Source organism: Talpa europaea (genome assembly GCF_964194135.1).
Source record: "Talpa europaea genome assembly, chromosome: 2".
In the NCBI taxonomy this organism is placed as follows: Eukaryota; Metazoa; Chordata; class Mammalia; order Eulipotyphla; family Talpidae; genus Talpa; species Talpa europaea.
Genome location: NC_140068.1, coordinates 104741063 through 104761136, shown reverse-complemented (window position 1 = coordinate 104761136; position 20074 = coordinate 104741063). Strand labels below are relative to the sequence as shown.

The following is a 20074-nucleotide window of genomic DNA, read 5'->3' as shown; positions in this document are numbered from 1 at the left end:
TGAGGGTAGCAGAAGGGGCCTTCACAGAAGGCCTGGGAGGTGGGGTCTTCCTCACAGGGGGCGTGACCTCAATATCATTAATCCCGCCCTTGTTTCCGTGTCGCCCGGGCCCTGTAAACGCGGCCGGGCGCGCGGAGGACCGCCAGCGTCGGTTGTCCTGGTGACAGACTCCCGGTTGGCTTCCTAGAGGCGGGGTGTGGAAAGTCGCCTTGGTGACCGTAAGGAATGACGATATCCTCGCGGAGTTCCCTCCCCGGGACAAGGAATACCCGGGGTGAGCAGCCTTGTGACGAGACAAAGGAGGTCGGGCCAGAGACAGAACTCCGCAGTTAGGGGGCGAGGGCGGGACATTGGAGAGACACAGCAAAAGATGATCGGACCCAGGAGAGCCCAGTACTGTTAGGGGAGTAGTCCTGTACACAGAGGTCGGGAGAGGAATCTTTAACCTGAATATAAATGAAACAAATGATTGAGGGAGTTGGGATGACTGGATAATTGGATGGATGGATGGATGGGGACCTGGCTATCGCTGGTGCCTGCCTCTCTCCCCCAGCACCCCTTCTAGGGCCTTCCACCCTCCAGGGCCTCCACTCACTTGTGACAGTTGTGGGGAAAGCACATGCTCTTTCCTGGGGCTCAGAGGAACCCCCCCATCCCCACCAAACAGCAAACCAGGGCTGAGTTCAGCACCTCACATTGGGAGTGTTAACTGGAATAAGTCTCAGTGACAGTTTTTTAGACAAAGTGAAGGTTTGAACCTGGGAAGGAGCACCGCTGATTTTTACTCTGGGAGAACTCTGCCAGAAGTTTGAAACTCAGAAGTTTGAATTCAGTTTCTACAGGTAGGAACAATGAGTCATTGACATTAAAATGTAATAATTCTTGATGGCGAGCTTTGGGTTTTAAGTTGTTTTGTCCTAAGTATAAACTGATACTCTGTGCACAGAGGAAGGCAGTGCTGCCTGTTAATCTCATCTTTTCTAAAGAAGGCACTGTGTACCCACCCGCTGCTTACATGTATTTGTTGGCTCCTTGGCCATTAGTGGGGGGTTGAAAAGACTAACTTTACCCAGAGGCAGCAGTTTGCATAGCTGTTTCACAGACTTCAAGTCTATGCAGATGGCTTTGCTCACTCTTCAGCTAGAGCAGGAAAGGTTCATTCTCAGAATACTTATAGTATGTTCACAGGATGCTATGAGGGCCGAGGCTGGGCCAGTGAGATTGGACAAAATATGACCCAACTCTAGGCCCACTTCTTCCCAAATTTCCAGTCTAGCTGTTAACTCTTCATTCTCTCAGCCTTCATCCTCTCCCAGTTTGCCCAGCTTCTCAAGGACACCTGGGTGTTGTCCAGGCCCCACGCCATGCCCAGTACAGCGAGGTCCAGAACCCTAGCAGTTGAGGGGCCTACATCTCAATTGATCTACCCCTGATACTGCTGGAACCCTAATCTGTAGGGTGAGGAGTAGACAGGGTGCTGGTCCTGTAACAGGGTGGTCCCCCACCCTAGGAGAGGAGGGGTGTTCTGAAAACAAACACAGCTGCTGTGAGCCTTATCAGATGGGGATTAATCTAAGGGGTAGACTGAGGCCCCAGGCAGAGGTGGTCCAAAATTCACATGCCCCTCACCCCACCCTCTTTAGGTACCTTAAGACCCCTCATGGTGTCCAGTATTCTTTGTAGTGGGTGCGGGGAGAAGCAGGCTGGGGGGGAGGGGGAGAAGTGGTGCTAGAGGCTGGGCAGCAAAGTCCCTTATAGTTATGGCCAGGAAGGGGGAATCCTTTGTCCCCAGCATGTGGGAGGTGGGGCTGAGTACCCACTATTTGCATTTAACTGAACAAAGTCTTGGTTTCCAGGGGATTAACTGTCCTAAAGGATCTGGGAGGATAGTTTTAGAACAGTACAGCTTTAAGCTCCACACCTCCTACACTTTGTGTCCCCTGGAACAGGACAGAGGAGAGGTACACCAGTATCAGTCAGCTCTCCAGAACTTGCTAAAAGTGGAACATTCTGGAACTGTGGCCACCTTTCTGTTTCTCCTCCCCCTGCCCCCCTTCTTCCTCTCTCCCCTCCCTTCCTCCCTCCCTCCACTATTAAACCTTTTTATTGACATAACATTGGTTTATAACACAATAGAGGTTTCAGGTGTACAGCCTTATACATCAACATCCGTGCACACTACATTATATTCACCATCGGCAGTCCAGCTTCTATCTATCACCACACAACTGACCCCATTTACCCAATGCATTCCCTTCTGGTAACCACTGTTGCATTCTTATAGTCTAACAGTTTGTTTCTGTTTTGTTTTGTTTGTTGTTTCTTTATCTTCCTAATGAGTGAAATCACACAATGCTTGTCCATCTGGCTTATCTCACTTAGCATAATTCCCTCTAGATCCATCGTTTTGTTGTAAATGGCAAAATTTCTTTTTTTTAATAGCAGAGTAGGCCCTCCCTGGTGGCACAAGGGGTTAAGACACAACCTATGAAGCTATTCACAGCCACCGCAGCAGGAGTTCGATCCACGGCCAGGGAGCTACCCACATGGTGCAGCAGACATCTCCCGTCTTGCCCAATGCTCCCCTCAGCAGTGTATTTCAGTAGATCCACCTGCTCTGTTCCCCTCTCTGTCCCTGGTGAATCCTCTCACCCCCACACACCTCTGGCCTGTACTCCAGTTCTTTTTTTTAAAGATTTTATTATTTAAGCTGGGGTACAGGGTGAGGACAGCTTTTTTTTTTTAAAGGTTTATTTATTTATTCGTACAAGAACTGGGGTCTAAGCCAGAGGTGTGGGGCATAAGAAGATTCATCAGAGGGAGTGGGGAGCAGAATGGCAGATCTACTGAAATACACCACTGAAGGGAGCAGCAGGTGAGGTCTGCTGTGCCATGTGGGTTGCTCCCTGGCCAGCCTGCAGTGGCTGGCGATAGCTTGATAGGGCTGTCTTTAACCCCTGCGCCACCAGGGAGGCCCACTTAGGTTGTTTTCAACTCTTGTATATTATGAATAATGTTGCCATGAACATGGGGTCTAGTTAGCTTTCTAAATTAGTGTCTTCATAATTTGGGTAAATACCCAGAGTGCTATAGCTGTTCTTTCTTTTTTTTTTTTTTAGAGATTTATTTATTTAGGGCCTCCCTTGGTGGCGCAGGCGGCTAAGCACCAGGCTGTGAAGCTGTCTGCAGCCTCTGAAGCGCTGGTTCAATCCCGGCCGGCCGGCGAGGGTCTCACATGGTGCGGCAGACCTCTCCTGTCGCGCCCACCACTCCCCTCAGCAGTGTATTTCATCAGTCTACCAGTTCTGTTCCCTGCTCTGTCTCCTCTCACCCTCCCGTGGATTTGACCTGTACTCCAGTTCTTGTATAAATAAATCTTTGAAAAAAGATTTATTTATGCATACAAGAGCTGGGGTACGGGTCAGAGGTGTGGGGGGTGAGAGGATTCACCAGAGACAGAGTGGGGAACAGAACAGGCAGATTGACCAAAATACACTGCTGAGGGGAGCAGCTGGCAAGACAGGAGAGGTCTGCTGCGCCATGTGGGTAGGTCCCTGGCTGGAGATCGAACTCTCACTGCAGAGGCTGCGGATAGCTTCATAGGTTGCATCTTAACCCCTTGCATCAGCAGGGAGTCCCAAATATAGCTGTTTCATATGATCTTTCTATTTTTAATTTTTTTTGAGGCATCTCTATACTGTTTTTCATAATGGCTGCACTAATTTACATCCCCACCAACAGTGTATGAGGATTCCCTTTTCTCCACATCCTCACCAACACTTGTTTCTGGTCTTGTTGAGAATAACCACTCTCATGGATGAGAGGCTGTTTTGTGCACCACCTGTCTTCTAACCCCAAATACTAAGTATCCTATCTGACAAATCTCATATCACATTCTGGGAGGTTCAGTACACAGTTTCCCCCACCCCACCCCACCCAGTTGCTGCTGAGCCCATGGAGGAAGACAGCTTCCAGGCCCTGGCTCACTGGAAACTTGGATTGCAAAGGAACTTAATGCACTGGGGTTGGAGGAGACACTGAAATTAGCCAGATTATACATAGGACATAGGACATCAGAGCATAGTCGCCCACGTTTAGCATCTTGTTCAAAAGGGTGGGGGCCTCCCTGGTGGCTCAGGGGGTTAAGTCCCAGCACTATAAAGCAATCTGAAGCTACTGTAGCACGAGTTAGATCCCCTGCCAGGGAGCAACCCACATGGTGCAGCAGACCTCTTCTGACTCGCCAGCTGCTCCCCTCAGCAGTATATTTCAGTCAATCTGACTGTTCTGTTCCCCATTCTGGTGAATCATCCCACCCCCTGCACCTCTGGCCTGTACCCTAGTTCTTGTATGAATAAATAAATAAATCTTTAAAAAAAAAGGGGGGGTGGGGCCAGGCTTCCCTAATGGCACAAAGGGTTAAGTCTCAGCACTATCAAGCTACCAGCCACTGCAGCATGAGAGGTCTGCAGCATGAGTTTGATCCTGGCTAGGGAGCTAACCCACATGGTGCAGCAGACCTTTCCTGTCTCCCCTGCTGCTCCCCTCAGCAGTGTATTTCAGTAGATCCGCCTGCTCTGCTCCCCACTCTCTCTCTGGTGAATCCTCTCACCTCTGGCCTATACCCCAGTTCTTGCATGCATAAATAAAAATAAATCTTTAAAAGACAAAACAAAACAAAAGGATGGAGCCAAGGCAGTAACCTGGTTCCACTGGGAAACAGGATTCCAGGGCAAGATGATGGCCAGGCAACGAATTGATGGGGGAAGAGAGGGACTCATTCTATTCCGTGAGGTTGATGGATGGAAATGACAGCTGCCCATGTAAGTGGAGCATGGCCCTGGGAGTGCATGAGTCCCTGGAGGCCACATGTGTGAAGCAAACGTCATGACATGGTGAGGAGGGTGTGCGGGGTTTGCCGCATAAGATGTGGGGGGTAGGCTGTTCCTCACTTTCGATGGGAATAGCAAGAACTGAGGGATTCCCCTGGTGGCACAGGCAGTTGAGCGTCGCGCTGTGAAGCTGTCCACAGCCTCTGCAGTGCCGGTTCGATCCCAGCCGGCTGGCGAGGGTCCCACATGGCGCAGCAGACCTGTCCTGTCTCGCCTGCTGCTCCCTTCAGCAGTATATTTCGTCAGTCTGCCTGTTCTATTCCCCACTCTGTCTCTGGTGAATCCTCTCACCCTCCCGCCCATCTGGCCTGTACCCCGGTTCTTGTATAAATAAATCAATCAATCTTAAAAAAAAAAAAAAAAAAAGCAAGAACTGAGCAAAGAAAACAGGTGGCACTGATCGTGAAACCTCATAGGTGTGAACTGGAAATGCCAGAACTGAGTAGGTGAAACCAGGTACTAAAAAGCACTTTGTCAACAACTAAGCTTAGTTAGGAGTTTTATGCAAGAGGGGGCAACCTGGGCTCCCGGAGTGGTTACAGGCAGGCTAGGGAGACTGTGCAGAGGTGATAACACTGGGCACACCAGGGCAGGCTCAGGTTGGGGGCTGAGGGCCTGGGTGACAGCAGGGTTGGGGAGGGTAAAACTGGCTGACTGGGGTTGGGGTTTCCTAAAGTCCAGTCCTTGGGGGCTTCAGTTCTCCCCACCACCAGGCCCTGGCTCACTGGAAACTTGGGAACTCATACAATTTAGCCAGCCAGTAGAAAAAATACTTTTTTATTAATTATTAGGAATTATCCACTCACTTAATGCAGGTGTATGTCAGGGAAGGCAGGTATTTGCCAGATGGATGAGGAGAAACGTGCAAGAGGAACAGTATGGGGGGATGGTCCCCCACTTTCCACAAACTATAAACAGCAACATGAACACAGAAAATCACAAATAATAGGGTCCTTCCTCATGTCCCCTTCCATCGCATTCTTCCAGAAGGCGTCCCAGGACGGTCCTTAGAGGTGCCAAGGCATTTGGAAGTTCTGGGTTGGAAGCGGGGTGCAGTGTGTGGCCTCAAAGTTGTGCAGATGCTTCTGAGCCTAAGAAGGTGGGGTGGGTGGGGTGTAGAGCCCTTCAATGAGGGGCCAATGGACACATCCCCACCCTCTACCCTCTCTATAATAGCTACCCCTTCCAATGTGTACAGGGCATCCCATCCCCCACATGTGCCCCCTGGCCATTCAGGCACCCCTTTCCTGCTTCCCACCCCTTAGCTCACCAGAAACAAAGCCAGCTGCCGCCTTTCTTCAGCACTCATGTCCTCCCCTGCAGAGAGGAGGTTCTCAAACACTGACCAAACATCAGCAGATCTGCCCTCTTCCTGGCTCTTCCCACCCCGCTCCCCTGCCCTGGGCCTCCATACCCACGCTCCAGGGAAAGTCAGGCCCGTGTTCTGCCTGGTAGGAGCGGAGGATGGACAGGCACCAGTCCTCCTCGACCTCCCATCGACTGTAAATGGAGGCTGGTCAGGAGAGAGAAGAGTGGCTGTGAGCAGCCTGGCCTTGCTGGGTCCCCACCCAAAGGCCTCCCAGAATCCCACTGCACCTTCCTCCAGCTGTGAGGAGGCCTCCAGCCACTGCTTTACCACTCGAAGGCCCTCCTCTGCCATCACACGGGGATACCTGCGGAGGGAGGGCAGGCCCAGAGGTTAGGACCCAGCCATGTTCACTGTTCATTCCTGAACCTTCCATCCCTCCCAGTGTTGTTATGTGTACACATAAACACACACACACACACACACACACACACAGGCTCTCACCGATGCTGCAGGAGCTTCAGTAGGAGGTCATTGCCTCGGTTGGACATGATGTCCTCAGGAACCCTGAGGTGAGAAGAATGTACACTGGTACCCTGAAGGGGTGGAGGCTAGGGAAGAAGGGTCTGGATATTTGGGTTGCTGGTGGGCCAGGGTGGGAGGGCAACTTCCAAGCTATGGCTGGGATCCAGGGGGACAGGGGTCCTCAGGCACTCACGTGGTGGTAATGATCTCGTCCTTGGTTCTGCGGATCAGCAGCACAGGACCCTGGTACCTGTGGACATCAGAGGACATCACAGTGGAGAGGGAGAGCTCAGAGGGAGACAGGATGCAGCTGACCCCACCCCTGCACTGGCTGAATTCTTTTTTTTTTTTTTTCAGGTTTCAGGTCCATTATGTAATGTTCTTTTTTTTTTTTAATTTAAGTATTTTATTTTATATAATTCTTACATCTTTTTTCATCTTTGCACAATGTATGCATTTCCATTTTGGTTATATTCCCCATACAATTGCACCCGCCCCACTGGCTGAATTCTTATCCCAGCTATAGCAGGGCAGCGGGTTAGCCTTCACCTAGGGGTGAGGGTCAGAATACTTAAGAATGGGCATTACTCAAATCTGGCCTTGCTGTGAGATCCCTGCTGTGCCACGCATTAACCCTTTGGTAGCCAGATCATGAGAAGGTCCAGGGTCCCAGGGAACCCAAGAGAAGCTGGGCCAAGCAAGGCAGTGAGGGGTACTTGGGGAATGGGGGCAGTGGCCATTTACCAACTTGCACTTCAGTCCTAATTTCAGCATCTGAACGCCTGGCAGAGTTTTACAGGGGTGAGGGGGAGGGCGCTACATGCTCGACAATGCTGCCCTCACCTGCACAGCTGCTCTGCATTGTTCAGATTGAGATGCTGCCTCACGGTCCTGGTCACCAAGCCCCCTAGAGTGGGATGAAAGTGAAGGGGCAGCAGAGACAAAGCCCAACACATAGATCCCTGGAAAGATCAAACTGAGGTCCCCAGACAGGGTAGTCCCCCCATTCTCAACAAGGGGTGACTTACTCCCCACCCACAGAAAAGGAACCATCTCCCATTAGAACAGCTCCCAGTTCCAACCCACCTCTTCCCAGGAAGGGCAGGCCTAGGAGCTGTACTCACTCCAGCTGTCTGGCATGACTTTCAAGGCCAAGGGCACCAGGTCATCAAAAGAGGCATCCAGGATCACGGCACTAATGTCTGGGTAGGACATGGCCGCCCACGTGGCTAGTAGCAGGACAGGGAAGAAGGGTAAAAAGGGGCTCCTGCCTACTGCCCCCCGCATCCCACCTATATAGGCTATACCACCCTTCCTACTAGGTTAGCCCCAGTCTCTCCCGACCCCACACTTTACTCGGCCAGGACACTATAGGGAGATGCTGCAAGAGAACACTGATGTGTATGAAGACATTACACTTCTCCGAGGTCCCTGGTCGCTGGGCGGGACAGTGAAGGAAATGGGAAGTATCTGCAAGTAGGATTCCTTCTTCCAGACCCCCTCAGACCCCACATCTATCCTTTCCTCAAAGCTTCCATCCACTGCGCTGCCTGGTCACCAGTGCATTTCCCCATATCTCCTTGGAGGCGGGCAGTGGCATGAATGGGTCTAAGGTGGGGGTAGGAGGGAGGCTGGTACCAGTGAAGCCACCGATGGACCAGGCATAGATGATGATGTCCTGGGGCTGGAAGCCCAGGCGGTGGATGGCAAACTGGATCACCACATCCATGGCATTGGCCTCATTCTGTGGGAATGGCACCCCCTGCAGGAGGAAGGGCAATGGCAGGAGCAGGTCAGTACCAAGGTGAGTTCACCCAGCACCCACAGGCTCCCAATAAAAAAAGCAGTGGGCAGGACTGTTCTCTACAGAAACCAGCACCTTTCCAAGGAGATCCACCTCCACCTCTCCCTCCACCTTAAGAGAAGGGGGCGTTGCTTCTGGTTGCTTCTGTGGCATCATCACTCCCTGCCCTTGGCTTCCCCTTCACACTTAATTCAGTGATTGACCAAAGAGGGAGACAGGCCATAACTCAAAAAAAAGAATGAATTTCAGAGGGGCTCACCGTGCTTCCTGCAAAACCTGGATGATTCCAGCCCAGGACTGAATATCCAGCTGTAACACAGGGGGGAGAAAAGCCTGGGACCTCATGGACCCCACCCCCACCCAGTCCTAGGGAAAGGAGCAGGACACTGGAGCTCTAAATGCTCCCCTCAGAGGTAAGTAACTCAAAGTCTTCCCAGAGTGGGGAGATGACAAAAAAGGAGGTGCTGAGGCAGCAGGAGAGATGTGTCATTGGGGCTGGGGGTGGACAGAATGAAGAGCATAATAAAGCTGGGGACACAGCCCAAGGGGAGGCATTTGTAAGATTAGCAGAGCAAATGGGGAGTGGAATTCTCCCCAAAAGTGAAAGTCTGCAACCTCACTCAGAGAAAATGGTCAGGCCTGGGGAGGTTATATTAGTGTGGGAAGGTGGGGATATCCCATTACAAGGGGCAGAGATAAGAAGGCTGCCACACGCAGTGGTTGAGCGCTGGGCTGCGAAGCTGCCCGCAGCCTCTGCAGCGCTGGTTCGATCCCTGGCCACCGGTGAGGGTCCCACATGGAGCACAGACCTCTCCTGCCACCCCCGCTGCTCCCCTCAGCAGTGTATTTCGTCAGTCTGCCTGTTCTGTTCCCAGCTCTGGCTCTGGTGAATTCTCTCACCCTCCCGTGCTTCTGACTGTACCCAATGCTTGTATAAATAAATAAATAAATCAAAAAAAAAAAAAAAAAAAAGCCTACCTTCCAGAGGTGTGGAGACACAGCCCACTTCATAGAAGCCAGCATTTCCCTCACAGCAGATGACCTGGGGGAGAAGGCAGGACGGATGGGGACAGGGAGCCAAATTAGGGCTGAAAATCCCTCTCTGCCAGAGAGCACAGCCTGTGGGAGCTTTGCAAGGAACAGGAAAGGGCTTTCTGTTCTCTCCAAAAGGAACAAACTTCTCATTTTGCAAGGTCCATAAAATGAAAAGCAAAGTGGATGCAGATACTTAGCAAACCCGGTCTTCAGAGGAAGAGGAATGTTTGGAATTGCTCAGCCACCCAGCACCGTGTCCATTTTGGTATCGCTAGTGGGTATCTCTCAGGAATGGGTCACAGATATTTTTCCGGTCCAGTTTTCAGGTCTGTTTTTCTTGTGATTGCTCCTTTTGTGTGGTATGCCAACTGCTTTTCCTTGGTCGCCCTGGGCTCCGATCTAATTGTCAGATAAACTCTAATTCCATGGTGCGCCAACCCTGAGCTGGTTAGGCTTGCATGGATTCTCATAGCGTCAGGCCATGCGGGTACTAAAACCCAGCTCCCTACGATGTTGGCTGTGCTCTCTCCAAGGTGGCTTCACTGGGCCAGGCTGCCTGGGTTCAAATCCCAGCTCTCCCACTCACTGATTGGAACTGGAAAAGGTATTCTGTGCTTCAGTTTCATCATCTGTTAAAATGGGTAATACAAAGTACCTAGCTTATAGTTGTGAGGCTTGCACACATGCATCTAAAGTGCTGAGTGGTGACCATTACATGATTACTTTTTAGTCCTTGAGAGTCAACTCCTACTTCATCTATTTCCCTCTCACAGGGCTTTCCTACACACCAAAGGCCTTGAGGGTGGGGCTGGGTGATGGATCACCCCCACCTGTGATTTCTTAGCACTGCCACTGAAGAACTGAGATCTCCAGAGGCCCCTGCCATCCCCCCACTCCACCCTTGGGCTCCCTGCTCCCTCTCACCAGCTTCTGTCCTTGGGGCTCAGCTGTCCCCCGCCGATCCACAAACATGGTGTCAATCTCATTGCCATCACAGGCCAGCAGCTTGGCCCGGCGCCCATTACACTGAGTGGGGAAGAGGCAATAGCTCAGTTGCAAGGGGCAGGTGGCCACATCCTTGGAGAGGACAAGGGCTGGGGCGATGGGGGCAGGGAGCCTTACCTCTTCCACCAGCCGGGCCTGGCCCTGCAGCAGCACAGGCATGAGGGCCTTCTGGAGGAGGTACACAGAGCCCGGATAGAGCATCCGGCGGCCCAGGGTGTGAGCCACCAGGAAGCTGCGGGGACAGGGTAAATGAATTCCCAACTCCAGTGGGGCCCAAGGGCTGCCCCAGCCCTAGCACACAGACTCTGGCCCACTTCACCCTTGACCCTCACCGTTTAGTTTTTCCCTCTCAGGACTTAAAGAAACAATACATGCACTAAGCTGGTATTTTTCAAACTTTTTTCTGTAACCTTTGTAAGATACACATTTGATACTGATATTTGACATCACTATACACACATATGTGTATATAATATTGAAAGTTTTATGAGATAATGCTTTCTATAATTATCAAATATGACCCTGTTAATGTATACATACAACTTATTAAGCCTCCACATAAATTATATTTTAAAAAAAGACAGTTGCTAATTCACTAAGTTGACTTCAAGATTCACTAATGAGTCAAGATCTATAGTTTGACAGGCATCAAAGTAGACTGCAAACCCCATCAGGCAGAGACCTGGCTGTTTTGTTCACTGGGGACAGACCTACTTCTACTGTCACACAGTGTGCCCAGAGCCTGGCACAGAATAGGGACTTAATAAATATTTACTGAACAATGTACTACTAATCTATACAAAGATGATGTGGCAGGTACTGTTTCCAAAAAAAGACAATAAACCACTTTCAGCAAATACAAAAGTAGGATTTATCCCTAGAACATTATATAGTGCTGTCCAGTACCCCTTTCAAAACCTCAAAGTTGGCTTGCCTCTCTTATCAACTGGCACAGTGCCAACAACCGACCACTCAGTCTACCCCCTTCCTTATCTGAGAACCTGCCTCCCAGCTCCTGCCCCACTCCCTGGCCATAGAAAATGCCCACAGCATCTGCTCCACTGCAAGATGTTTTTTTTCTAACATTGGTATCCACGGCTGCCATTTACTTGCTCTGAGGCCCTGGGCAAGGTGGAAGTCCTTCAGCATCTGTTACCCCGCTTAACCTCACCAATCGCGTGAACTGGGTTATTCATGGATGCTTGCTCAAGGTGGAACAACCAAGGCGGGGACACAGCTGCCGCCAGCTCTTGCTCCAGCTAATGCTGTGTCCCCTCCCAATCCCAATCTTATTCTTGGCTCTCAGTCTCATCGAAAGAGCTTCTGTATCAGACAAAACTGTTGACATCCCCACTTTTCATTCACCACCTGTGAGATTTTGGGCCACTCTGAGCCTCTTTTCTTCATACATATATGTGGACAAAGACAACTCTACCATAGGTAATATACAAAGTGCACGGTGCAGGCCCAATAAATGACAGCTTTCTTATGATAGCACCTCAGTCCTGGACCCCCCATCCCACGTTCCCACTGCCACTGATGGCTCCACCTCCCGGTGCTTTCACACCTGGTGATTTGACAAGGTAGCTTCTTGACCCTGTTGAGGAGGGTATCTGCTGTCCCACGGTGCAGGGGCTCTGGGCGAAGCAAGGCCACACCCCGGCGGGAAGGGCCCCCCCGGGACTCCTTTCTGAGGAATAGAAAGATGCAGGGGAAGATGGGTCAGGAGCAGTCAGCTGGAGGCCTGAGGTCCAGAGAGAATGGGGTCTAGGAGTGAGGAGATGGCACTGGAAGGCAGGTCCTCGGGCCAAAAGGGGAAAGAGTTAGGGCAGAGGAGGGATAGATAGAATGAAAGAACTGGGCCTCACCGGCTGCTGGGTTCCTCCCAGTGGAAGTCAACTGGCCAGCTCCTGAAGTCAAAATTGTAGTTGGCAAGTTGCTTCTGCAGTGGGTGGGGGAGAAGGAGGAGGGGATGAAAAGGGAATGGAGAAGTGGGGGAGGCCTACCTACCTACCCAGACACCCTCATCATCCAGGGGACTGGCCCCCACATGCCACATGTAGACAAGTAGAGATCAGAACCCTCTTGGCTTTCAGATGAAAAGCTCATACAGCCCCCTTTCTCTTGGCAACCAGGCAAGAGAGGATGCCCTGACTGACAGCTAGACGGCCTGTCTGCCCTCTTCCAAAAGAGGAAGCTAACACTCTGCTTTTCCCGGGGAATTGGGGGGTGGCTGGAGGTGCTGGTGCTTCTGAGGGAAGGCATGGAGGGCCTGCTGGCTGGTCATACTCCCTCCCCACCAGGGTCCTTCACATAATGATTAGCTCACTCCCCTAAGAGGATCAAACTCTGTCCCAAGCTTGCCCGGGAGGAGAGGGAAGTGAAGACCACAGTGGTTCCTCTGCACTGGGGTCACCTCCCTCTCCTCAGCTCCTGCAGCCATGGGCACTGCTGCCACTCAGACCGTCAGTGCCTCAGGTGACCCCACTCTGTGAGTCTACACCTTTTCTGAGGGCAGTGGGAGCTGTGTCTTAATTGCTGCTGTATTCCTCTCCCCCGGAGTTCCCGGCACTCTATTTTGAGAGCTGTTTTTAATTTTCCATCAGAGAAATTTTTTAACATTTTCAAAAATAACTTGACTAAGTGAGAGCAACAGAAAAAAATATACAAAAATGGCAATGGCAAAACAAAATGAAGACAAGCAAATTTCAGGCAGGTTTTGCTCAGACCTAGACTCGAATCCAGACTCAGTCACCTCCTTGCTCTGTGACTCGGCCTGACCCTCACATGTGTAAAAGGTGGGTAATAATGCCACCTCACACGGTTGTTGTGAGGATTAGAGAGGATGGATGCAAGACGCCTCTCACAGCAGTGTGGATGAGCATCATTACACAGCTCTGTAAATGCCGGTGTGGAGCAGCCAGAAAGATGATGACAGCGGCCGTGGCTGTTTGATCCCGGAAACCACTTTGTAACAGGAAAGAACTTTATAGGGCCTCAAAGCCCCTTCTCAAAGATAATCACACTCCAGCACCGGCTGGGCTGGCATAATTCCAAGGACACTGTGCCCTGGCTTTTCTCCCTCCTGGCGCCACGCTGTGCTCCCGGACACAAGAGTGGACATACCTGTCTATCTTGTCCTATCCCTAAACAAAATGATTGCAGTTTTCAGTGCACACAGCAAAAATAAACAAGCATTTGTAGAACCAAACTGCTGTGATAGAGAGAAAAACCCCTTCTAAGAAACACTGTGGAATGTCTACATCTAGACAATTCTTGCAGGTGGAAGGTGGAAAATGTTCTAACGGAATATTCCATTAGAAGTGGTAGGAGGGAAAATTCCTCGGGCAGACAGCCCACTGGTGGAGGGCAGAAAGGACACAGCAATATGCGATAAACACCCAGGGTGGTGGGAGGCAAAACATACCTCCCAACCCTTTCCCCCTGGCAAAGCCAGTGCCCAGTACTTTGCAGAAGCTGTGAGGACGCTGTGTTCGGGCACCTGTCCTGGAACCTCTCACCTTGTTTTCTGCAGACTGGTTCCTGTGTGTTGCCTCCAAGATGGTGATGAACTGCCGGTACTGGGGGTTAGTCCAGCGGCCAATGCCTGGTGGAAAGAAACAGTAAGTCAGAAAGACAATTGGGAGATAGGCTAGAAGGCCCTGGAAAGAAAAGCGAGAGGGAAGGAATGCATGGCCCAGGATCTGGGAAAACCAGAGCTCTGAGCCACTTCTTCCTCCATACCCAGCAGCTGGCTGTAGTACACTCTGCTCCTGAACTTCTTCAGTTTGCTTCTTTATATACTATCGACCTTCCACCCTCCAGAATGTTCATTCTCCAGAGTCCTCACTGACATTGGGTTTCTCTCCTTTTCACCACCACCATCCCTGATGCTTCTTCTATCTCTTTTCTGTACATTTGAACTCCCCATCCATCTGGCTTCCTGGCTCTCGTTCTTGCTCCATAATTACATCCTCACGGAATCTGAGACCCCTTTCTCCATGCTCATTCTCTCCATCTGTGCCTCTCAGCATTCTTCTTGACACATGAGGTCCTTTTCTCTTCTGCTTCCTGGGCCCATCCTCTCCTCCTTCCAATTTCTGCGCTGCTCCTTCTCTGTCACTGTTCTACTTCCCCCTGAAATGAGAATCATTCCCAACTCTGAGCTCTTTTCTATTTACCCAGCCCTTCAACGCTCACATCTGCTCCCCCTCCTTGCCAAGGACGCTCAAATCCTGAATTCTTTGCTTCCATTGACCCAGGGGTCATGTGCCAGGCACTGTTCTGACACAGGGAAGATAGTGGGATACAAAGCCCTCAGAGAGCTGGTGTTTTGGCTGGGGTTGGGATGGGGCTGCAGATAACAAATAAACAAGAAAATTTCAGAGAACAGTGCTGTACAGAACTGGAATGAACTAGAATGCTATTATCACCAAGGCTAGAACCTCCAAACAATTCTGAGAATGAAGCAAGCTGCAGGATGATTTGTGTGGAGCGAATACATCTGCCAAAAATGTAAAATGCACAAAATGATGCTTTTTGTTGTGTAGACTCACCATATTCCTGACTTCAAGATGTATAATTTTTCTCACTTGAAAATTCTGAAGTCAGTATGCATTTTACAATTCAAAGCAGCTTAGATTTGATGAAATGAGGTATGTATTTCATGAAAGTGTAAAAATACAGACCAGAAAAAAAACTGTACTAGATGACAATGGTTACTACTAGGGAAAGCGGGTCGTAGGGCTGGGGAAGGACTCTAATGGCAACGACAACTCTGTAATGTGTTAGTATGATCTTTTGTATTTTGAGAATGCCTTGACCATTCTCAATGATTCCCCCTCAGGGCCCAACCCAAAAAAGCACTGGAAACAAGCATTTTAGTTCTTCCTGATTGTGTGCAATTTAAATTTTTTTCTAGATTTAAAAACAAATAAAATTAAAAATTAAGACAGGGGCCTCCCTGGTGGCACAGGGGTTAAGACACAACCTATGAAGCTGTCTGCAGCCACTGCAGCAAGAGTTCGATCCCCGGCCAAGGAGCTACCCACACGGCGCAGTAGACCTCTCCTGTCCTGCCTGCTGCTCCCCTCAGCAGTGTATTTCAGTAGATCTGCCTGTTCTGTTCCCCACTCTGTCTCTGGTGAATCCTCTCACCCCCCCCCACATACCTCTGGCCTGTACCCCAGTTCTTGTATGCATAAATAAATCAATCTTTAAAAAAAATACATAGCAGGGGGCCTCTCTGGTGGCACAAGGGCTTAAGTCTCAGCACTATGAAAGCTATCCACAGCCACTGCAGCACCAGTTTGATCTCTGGCCAGGGAGCTACCCACATAGCACAGCAGACCTTCCTGTCTTGCCTGCTGCTTCCCTCAGCAGTGTATTTCAGTCAATCCACCTGTTCTGCTCCCCACTCTGTCTCTGGTGTATCCTCTCACCAACCCCCCCACACACACATCTCTGGCCTACACCCCAGCTCTTATATGCATAAATAAGCACATCTTTTAAAAAAATACAAAACATTCATGTGATCACCAGATCAAGAGAGAGAGCAGAGCCACCTCCCGCCAGGAGTCTATCCACCCCCCTCAAGAAATCACTCTCCTTCAAGATACCATGCCCCTGTTTTTCCTTAGTGTTTTGCCAATTACATACATATCCTTTTTGGACTTTATATGAATGGGAACACACCAAATGACTTGGCGGTCACCTGCTTTCACTCAACATTACATCTGTAAGCTTCACCAGCTCAGCTCTGCTTTCTTTATTTGCATTGTTGGATCTTGTTCTGCTGTGGGTCTATATCCCCAGGGGGTGGTTTTCAGTTTAGAGTTATTACAGACATAAATATGGGATTGTGGGAAGGTACATTCATCTTTTCTAGATAACAGCAAACTTTTTTGCCAATTATTTTTTCATATTTATCACTCAAGTTTCTTAAGACAAAGATAAAATAAAAGATAAAATAAAAAAATAATTGACCATCCTCAATTACTGCTCCTCAGGGCCCAACCCAAAATTGTATTATCGGAAGGTACTTAATCATTTATCTCATCAATAGGTACAAAGAGATACCCTCACCACCTACCTCGGAGGCAGGCCACCCCTGCCAGCAGCAGTAGCAATGTCCCAGCATAGTGAGAAAATGGCACCACTTTGGACAAACTCAAGTAACCTGGGAGGGAAGACGGGCTATGTGAGAAGCATTCCCCACTGCCCCAGAGTTCCTCTTCCCAGTGACTTGTCCCCAGTCCCAACCACTACCCCACATCCTCTCTTTGGGACAGCCTCCGAGGAAGAAGATGCCTGATGGAAGAGGGAAGCCAAGCCATCCCCAGAGGCCCCCTTCCCTCTATAGGGGGTGGGCTCATCTGCCAACAACCTGCCCATTTCCTGCCCCACCACCTTTGAAGCCACACTGACCTTTCCTGTACAAGTAGAAGAAGGCGAAGGGAGAGGAGTAATAAGAGATGGACCAGAAGACTGAAGCCTGCAGCAGAGAGACAGGGACAAGCAATCAATATACACACGCACACGCGCGCACACACACACACACACACGCACACACACACACGCTCCTGCCATTTCCAGGCCTAGGCTCTGAGCAAAGTGAATAATCTTAGGGATAATCACATCAAGTACCTATTCTGCGCACATCATGCACACAGTAAGTGCTCAACACTTGTTAAAAGGCAATGTGTCAGAGCTGGGGAAAACTAGGCATAGGTTCTGAATGCTTCCTCTGATCATCTCCAGACATAATTTAATCACACATAAAGGCTAGTCTCTTTCCACTCAAGTTAATCAAGCCTTTCCAATCAGCCCTGCTCAGGATAGCCCCTGGCCTGGTCCCCAAGAGATGCACAAATGTCACCATAGGAACTCTGCCAGAGAGAGCAGTTGCCTCTGCAGCCAAAGAGGTTAGTTGCCAGGGAGGACAGGTCACTGGGGACTGCAGGGCTCAGCACCTGCAATTAGTCTCAAAGGTAAACAAATTCCCCTCATGGTTCAGGCTGTCCCAGAGAAAGCAGTGCACACACTAAAGGGGGGCACCAGGTATGTGTGCGAGTCAGAGCATGGCTCTGTGTGCGCTGGTGAGGTCTCTGTTGAGTCCAGGGCATCCCCCACCCTCTGGGGCTCTGCCTCCTCCCAGGCTGGGGAGAGAAAGTTCAGGAGGGCAGCTGGGTCTGCAAAGATACAGTTGTCACAGATGCCAGGGCAGACATACCAGGGCCAGGATGCTGTCAGCATGTTTTTCCAGGGCACGGGGCTGATAGTACGTATCCTGCCAAAACAGATGGCCAAGTTAAGGACCCTGCCTATTGACAAATCCAACCCCTTCCCTTTCAGAAGCCTTAATTCGTGTTTCCCGGTTCTAGACTCCAAAGCTCTCTCTCCTGGTACAGCCCTAGTTTCTAAGGAAGCTGCCTTTCCCACCCTCACTCAGAACCTGATTCACCCCAGACCATAAGAACCAACTCTGGGAGCTGTGCATGGCAGCCAAAATAGAAAGCAACATTGGATGACTTTTGGCCCTTGTTCCCAACCCAGTTTCAAATGGGATGTGGGCATGTGTGCATATAGGGAAAGGGGTTAAAGACGACGGGAAGACACCATGAAACTTTAAGGGAGAAAGAAGAGCATCAAAAGTAAGAGTAGGTTGATTATGGAAAAAAAAGGGTTGGGGGTGGGCTGCTCGCCAGGGACAGTAAACAGTTGGAGACCACCGATAAAAAGGAGGAGAACATTTAGGGACACAACCTGCCATCACTCCCAGCTCTCCAGAAGGCAGAGACTTTGGGTAGTCGAGGGAGTGGGGTGGGGAACAGGGGATATATGATATGTTGGAGAAATCGTTTTGAAATTCTAGGTCAGGTGGGAGAGAAGATAAAACGGAACCGGGGGAGGCACGCAGGAAGAAATCGAGACTTGGACAGCAGAATCACCCTGCTCCAGAACGCGCGCAGGGTCTCTTCCAGGACTTTAAGAGTCAACTGGGAACGGCATGAACCACGACAGACGGGGGGGTGGGGGGTGGGGGGGTGGGCCCTCTGGAAGAAAAAGCAAGCAGTGGGAGAAGGAAAGAGAAAGTGGTAGAGAACTGCGAGAGAGGAGGGCGGCCAGTTGACAGGCGTGACTTTAACCCAGGAAGCACAAAGGGCGCAGACTTTGAGGACAACTGGTTGACAAGCTGGCTCCCCCGATTTCCAATAATGGACGCTTCTGGGGAGCAAAGGCCGCAAAGGGGTTTGGGCCGTACCATGTTTTTGACCAGGGGAGAACGCGACTCACCCAGGAGCTGGAAGAGTGGGTAGTGACTGAAGTTGGAGTCTCCGGGACGCCGGACGGGGCCCTTTCGGAGTCCCTTTCCCGGTAGATTTTGTAGAGCCGGGGGCCTAGGACGCAGCTCAGCAGCTTCGCCATGGCCCCGGCTCGGGCCGCTGCTCTCCCAGCAGCAGGTCCCCCTGCTGGCCCCGCCCTCCTCCGGTCGCTAAGGTGTTGCGTGCCCTTGACGTCAGCACGCACTGGCTCCGCCTCCAGTCGGATCAAGACTTTTTTAGCGCTTCTTGAGAAAGGTTTCGCGCAGCTGGATCTACGGGTACAGCGATGGTCAGAAATTAGTTGGAGGCGTTTGGAACGAGGAGAGTTAGAACATTTTCGCAGAGTTAAATCGTATTGGCAGAGGGTGGAACGGGTGTGCGAAGTTAGGAAAACCTGACGAAAGAAACGGAATAGATTAAGTGTCCAGGAATACATCTAATAAAAGAAATGCACGGTTTTGTGGGAAAAAGTATTAAAAATTATTGAAAGAGGGCCTCCCCGGTGGCGCAGCGGTTGAGCGCTGGGTTGCGAAGCTGCCCGCGGCCTCTGCGACGCAGGTTCGATCCCCGGCTGCTCCCCGGCCACCAGAGGAGGGTCCCACAAGGCGCGCAGACCTCTCCTGCCGCCCGCTGCTCCCCTCAGCAGTGTACTTCGGTCCTTCTGCCTGCTCTGCTCCCCGCTCTGCCTCTGGTGAATTCTCTCACCCTCCCGCGCTTCTGACTGTACCCAGTGCATGTATAAACAAACAAACAAACAAATAAATAAATAAATAAATAAAGCATGCCTCTATTTAAAAAAAAAAAAAAATATTGAAAGAGATAAACGAAGACTTGAATATATGGAGAACTACACCACAGTTACACATGGAGAAGACTCAGTATTAAGATGTGTGAAATACTGGGAAAAAGAATACGAAGGAATTACCACTTTTAAGGCTGGACAAATCGGGCCTCTCTGGTGGCGCAGGGGTTAAAGACAGCGCTATCAAGCTATCACAGCTACTGCAGCTGGCGAGGGAGAAAGCCAGATGGCACAGCAGACCTCTGCTGCCTCAGCAGTGTATTTCAGTCAATCTTCCTGTTCTGTTCCCCACTCTGTCTCTGGTGAATCCTCTCACCCCGGGTACCTCTGGCCTGTACCCCAGTTCTTGTATGCATAAATAAATAAATCTTTAATTAAAGA

At 50.5% G+C, this 20074-nt stretch overlaps 1 protein-coding gene across 5 annotated transcripts; it reads right to left on the bottom strand.

Moving 5' to 3' along the window:
* Nucleotides 1-5752: 5752 nt before the first annotated feature.
* On the bottom strand, nucleotides 5753-18994 carry ABHD16A (abhydrolase domain containing 16A, phospholipase; the record flags this gene model as incomplete). Of its 5 annotated transcripts, none has more annotated exons than XM_084256766.1 (20): nucleotides 5753-5983; nucleotides 6163-6209; nucleotides 6307-6405; nucleotides 6489-6565; nucleotides 6703-6765; nucleotides 6917-6973; nucleotides 7567-7630; nucleotides 7848-7952; nucleotides 8362-8485; nucleotides 8787-8836; nucleotides 9506-9569; nucleotides 10487-10588; nucleotides 10685-10799; nucleotides 12099-12257; nucleotides 12436-12509; nucleotides 14089-14174; nucleotides 16659-16745; nucleotides 16994-17060; nucleotides 17799-17855; nucleotides 18863-18994. In XM_084256766.1, the coding sequence occupies 20 exons, from the start codon at nucleotides 18992-18994 to the stop codon at nucleotides 5900-5902; spliced, it is 1713 nt and encodes a 570-aa protein (XP_084112892.1). In that variant the 3' UTR covers nucleotides 5753-5899. The 5 variants fall into 5 exon arrangements, with proteins under 5 accessions (XP_084112892.1, XP_084112893.1, XP_084112895.1 ...); XM_084256767.1 differs by having other exon boundaries at nucleotides 12135-12257; XM_084256769.1 differs by having other exon boundaries at nucleotides 8362-8467; nucleotides 12135-12257.
* Nucleotides 18995-20074: the final 1080 nt, after the last annotated feature.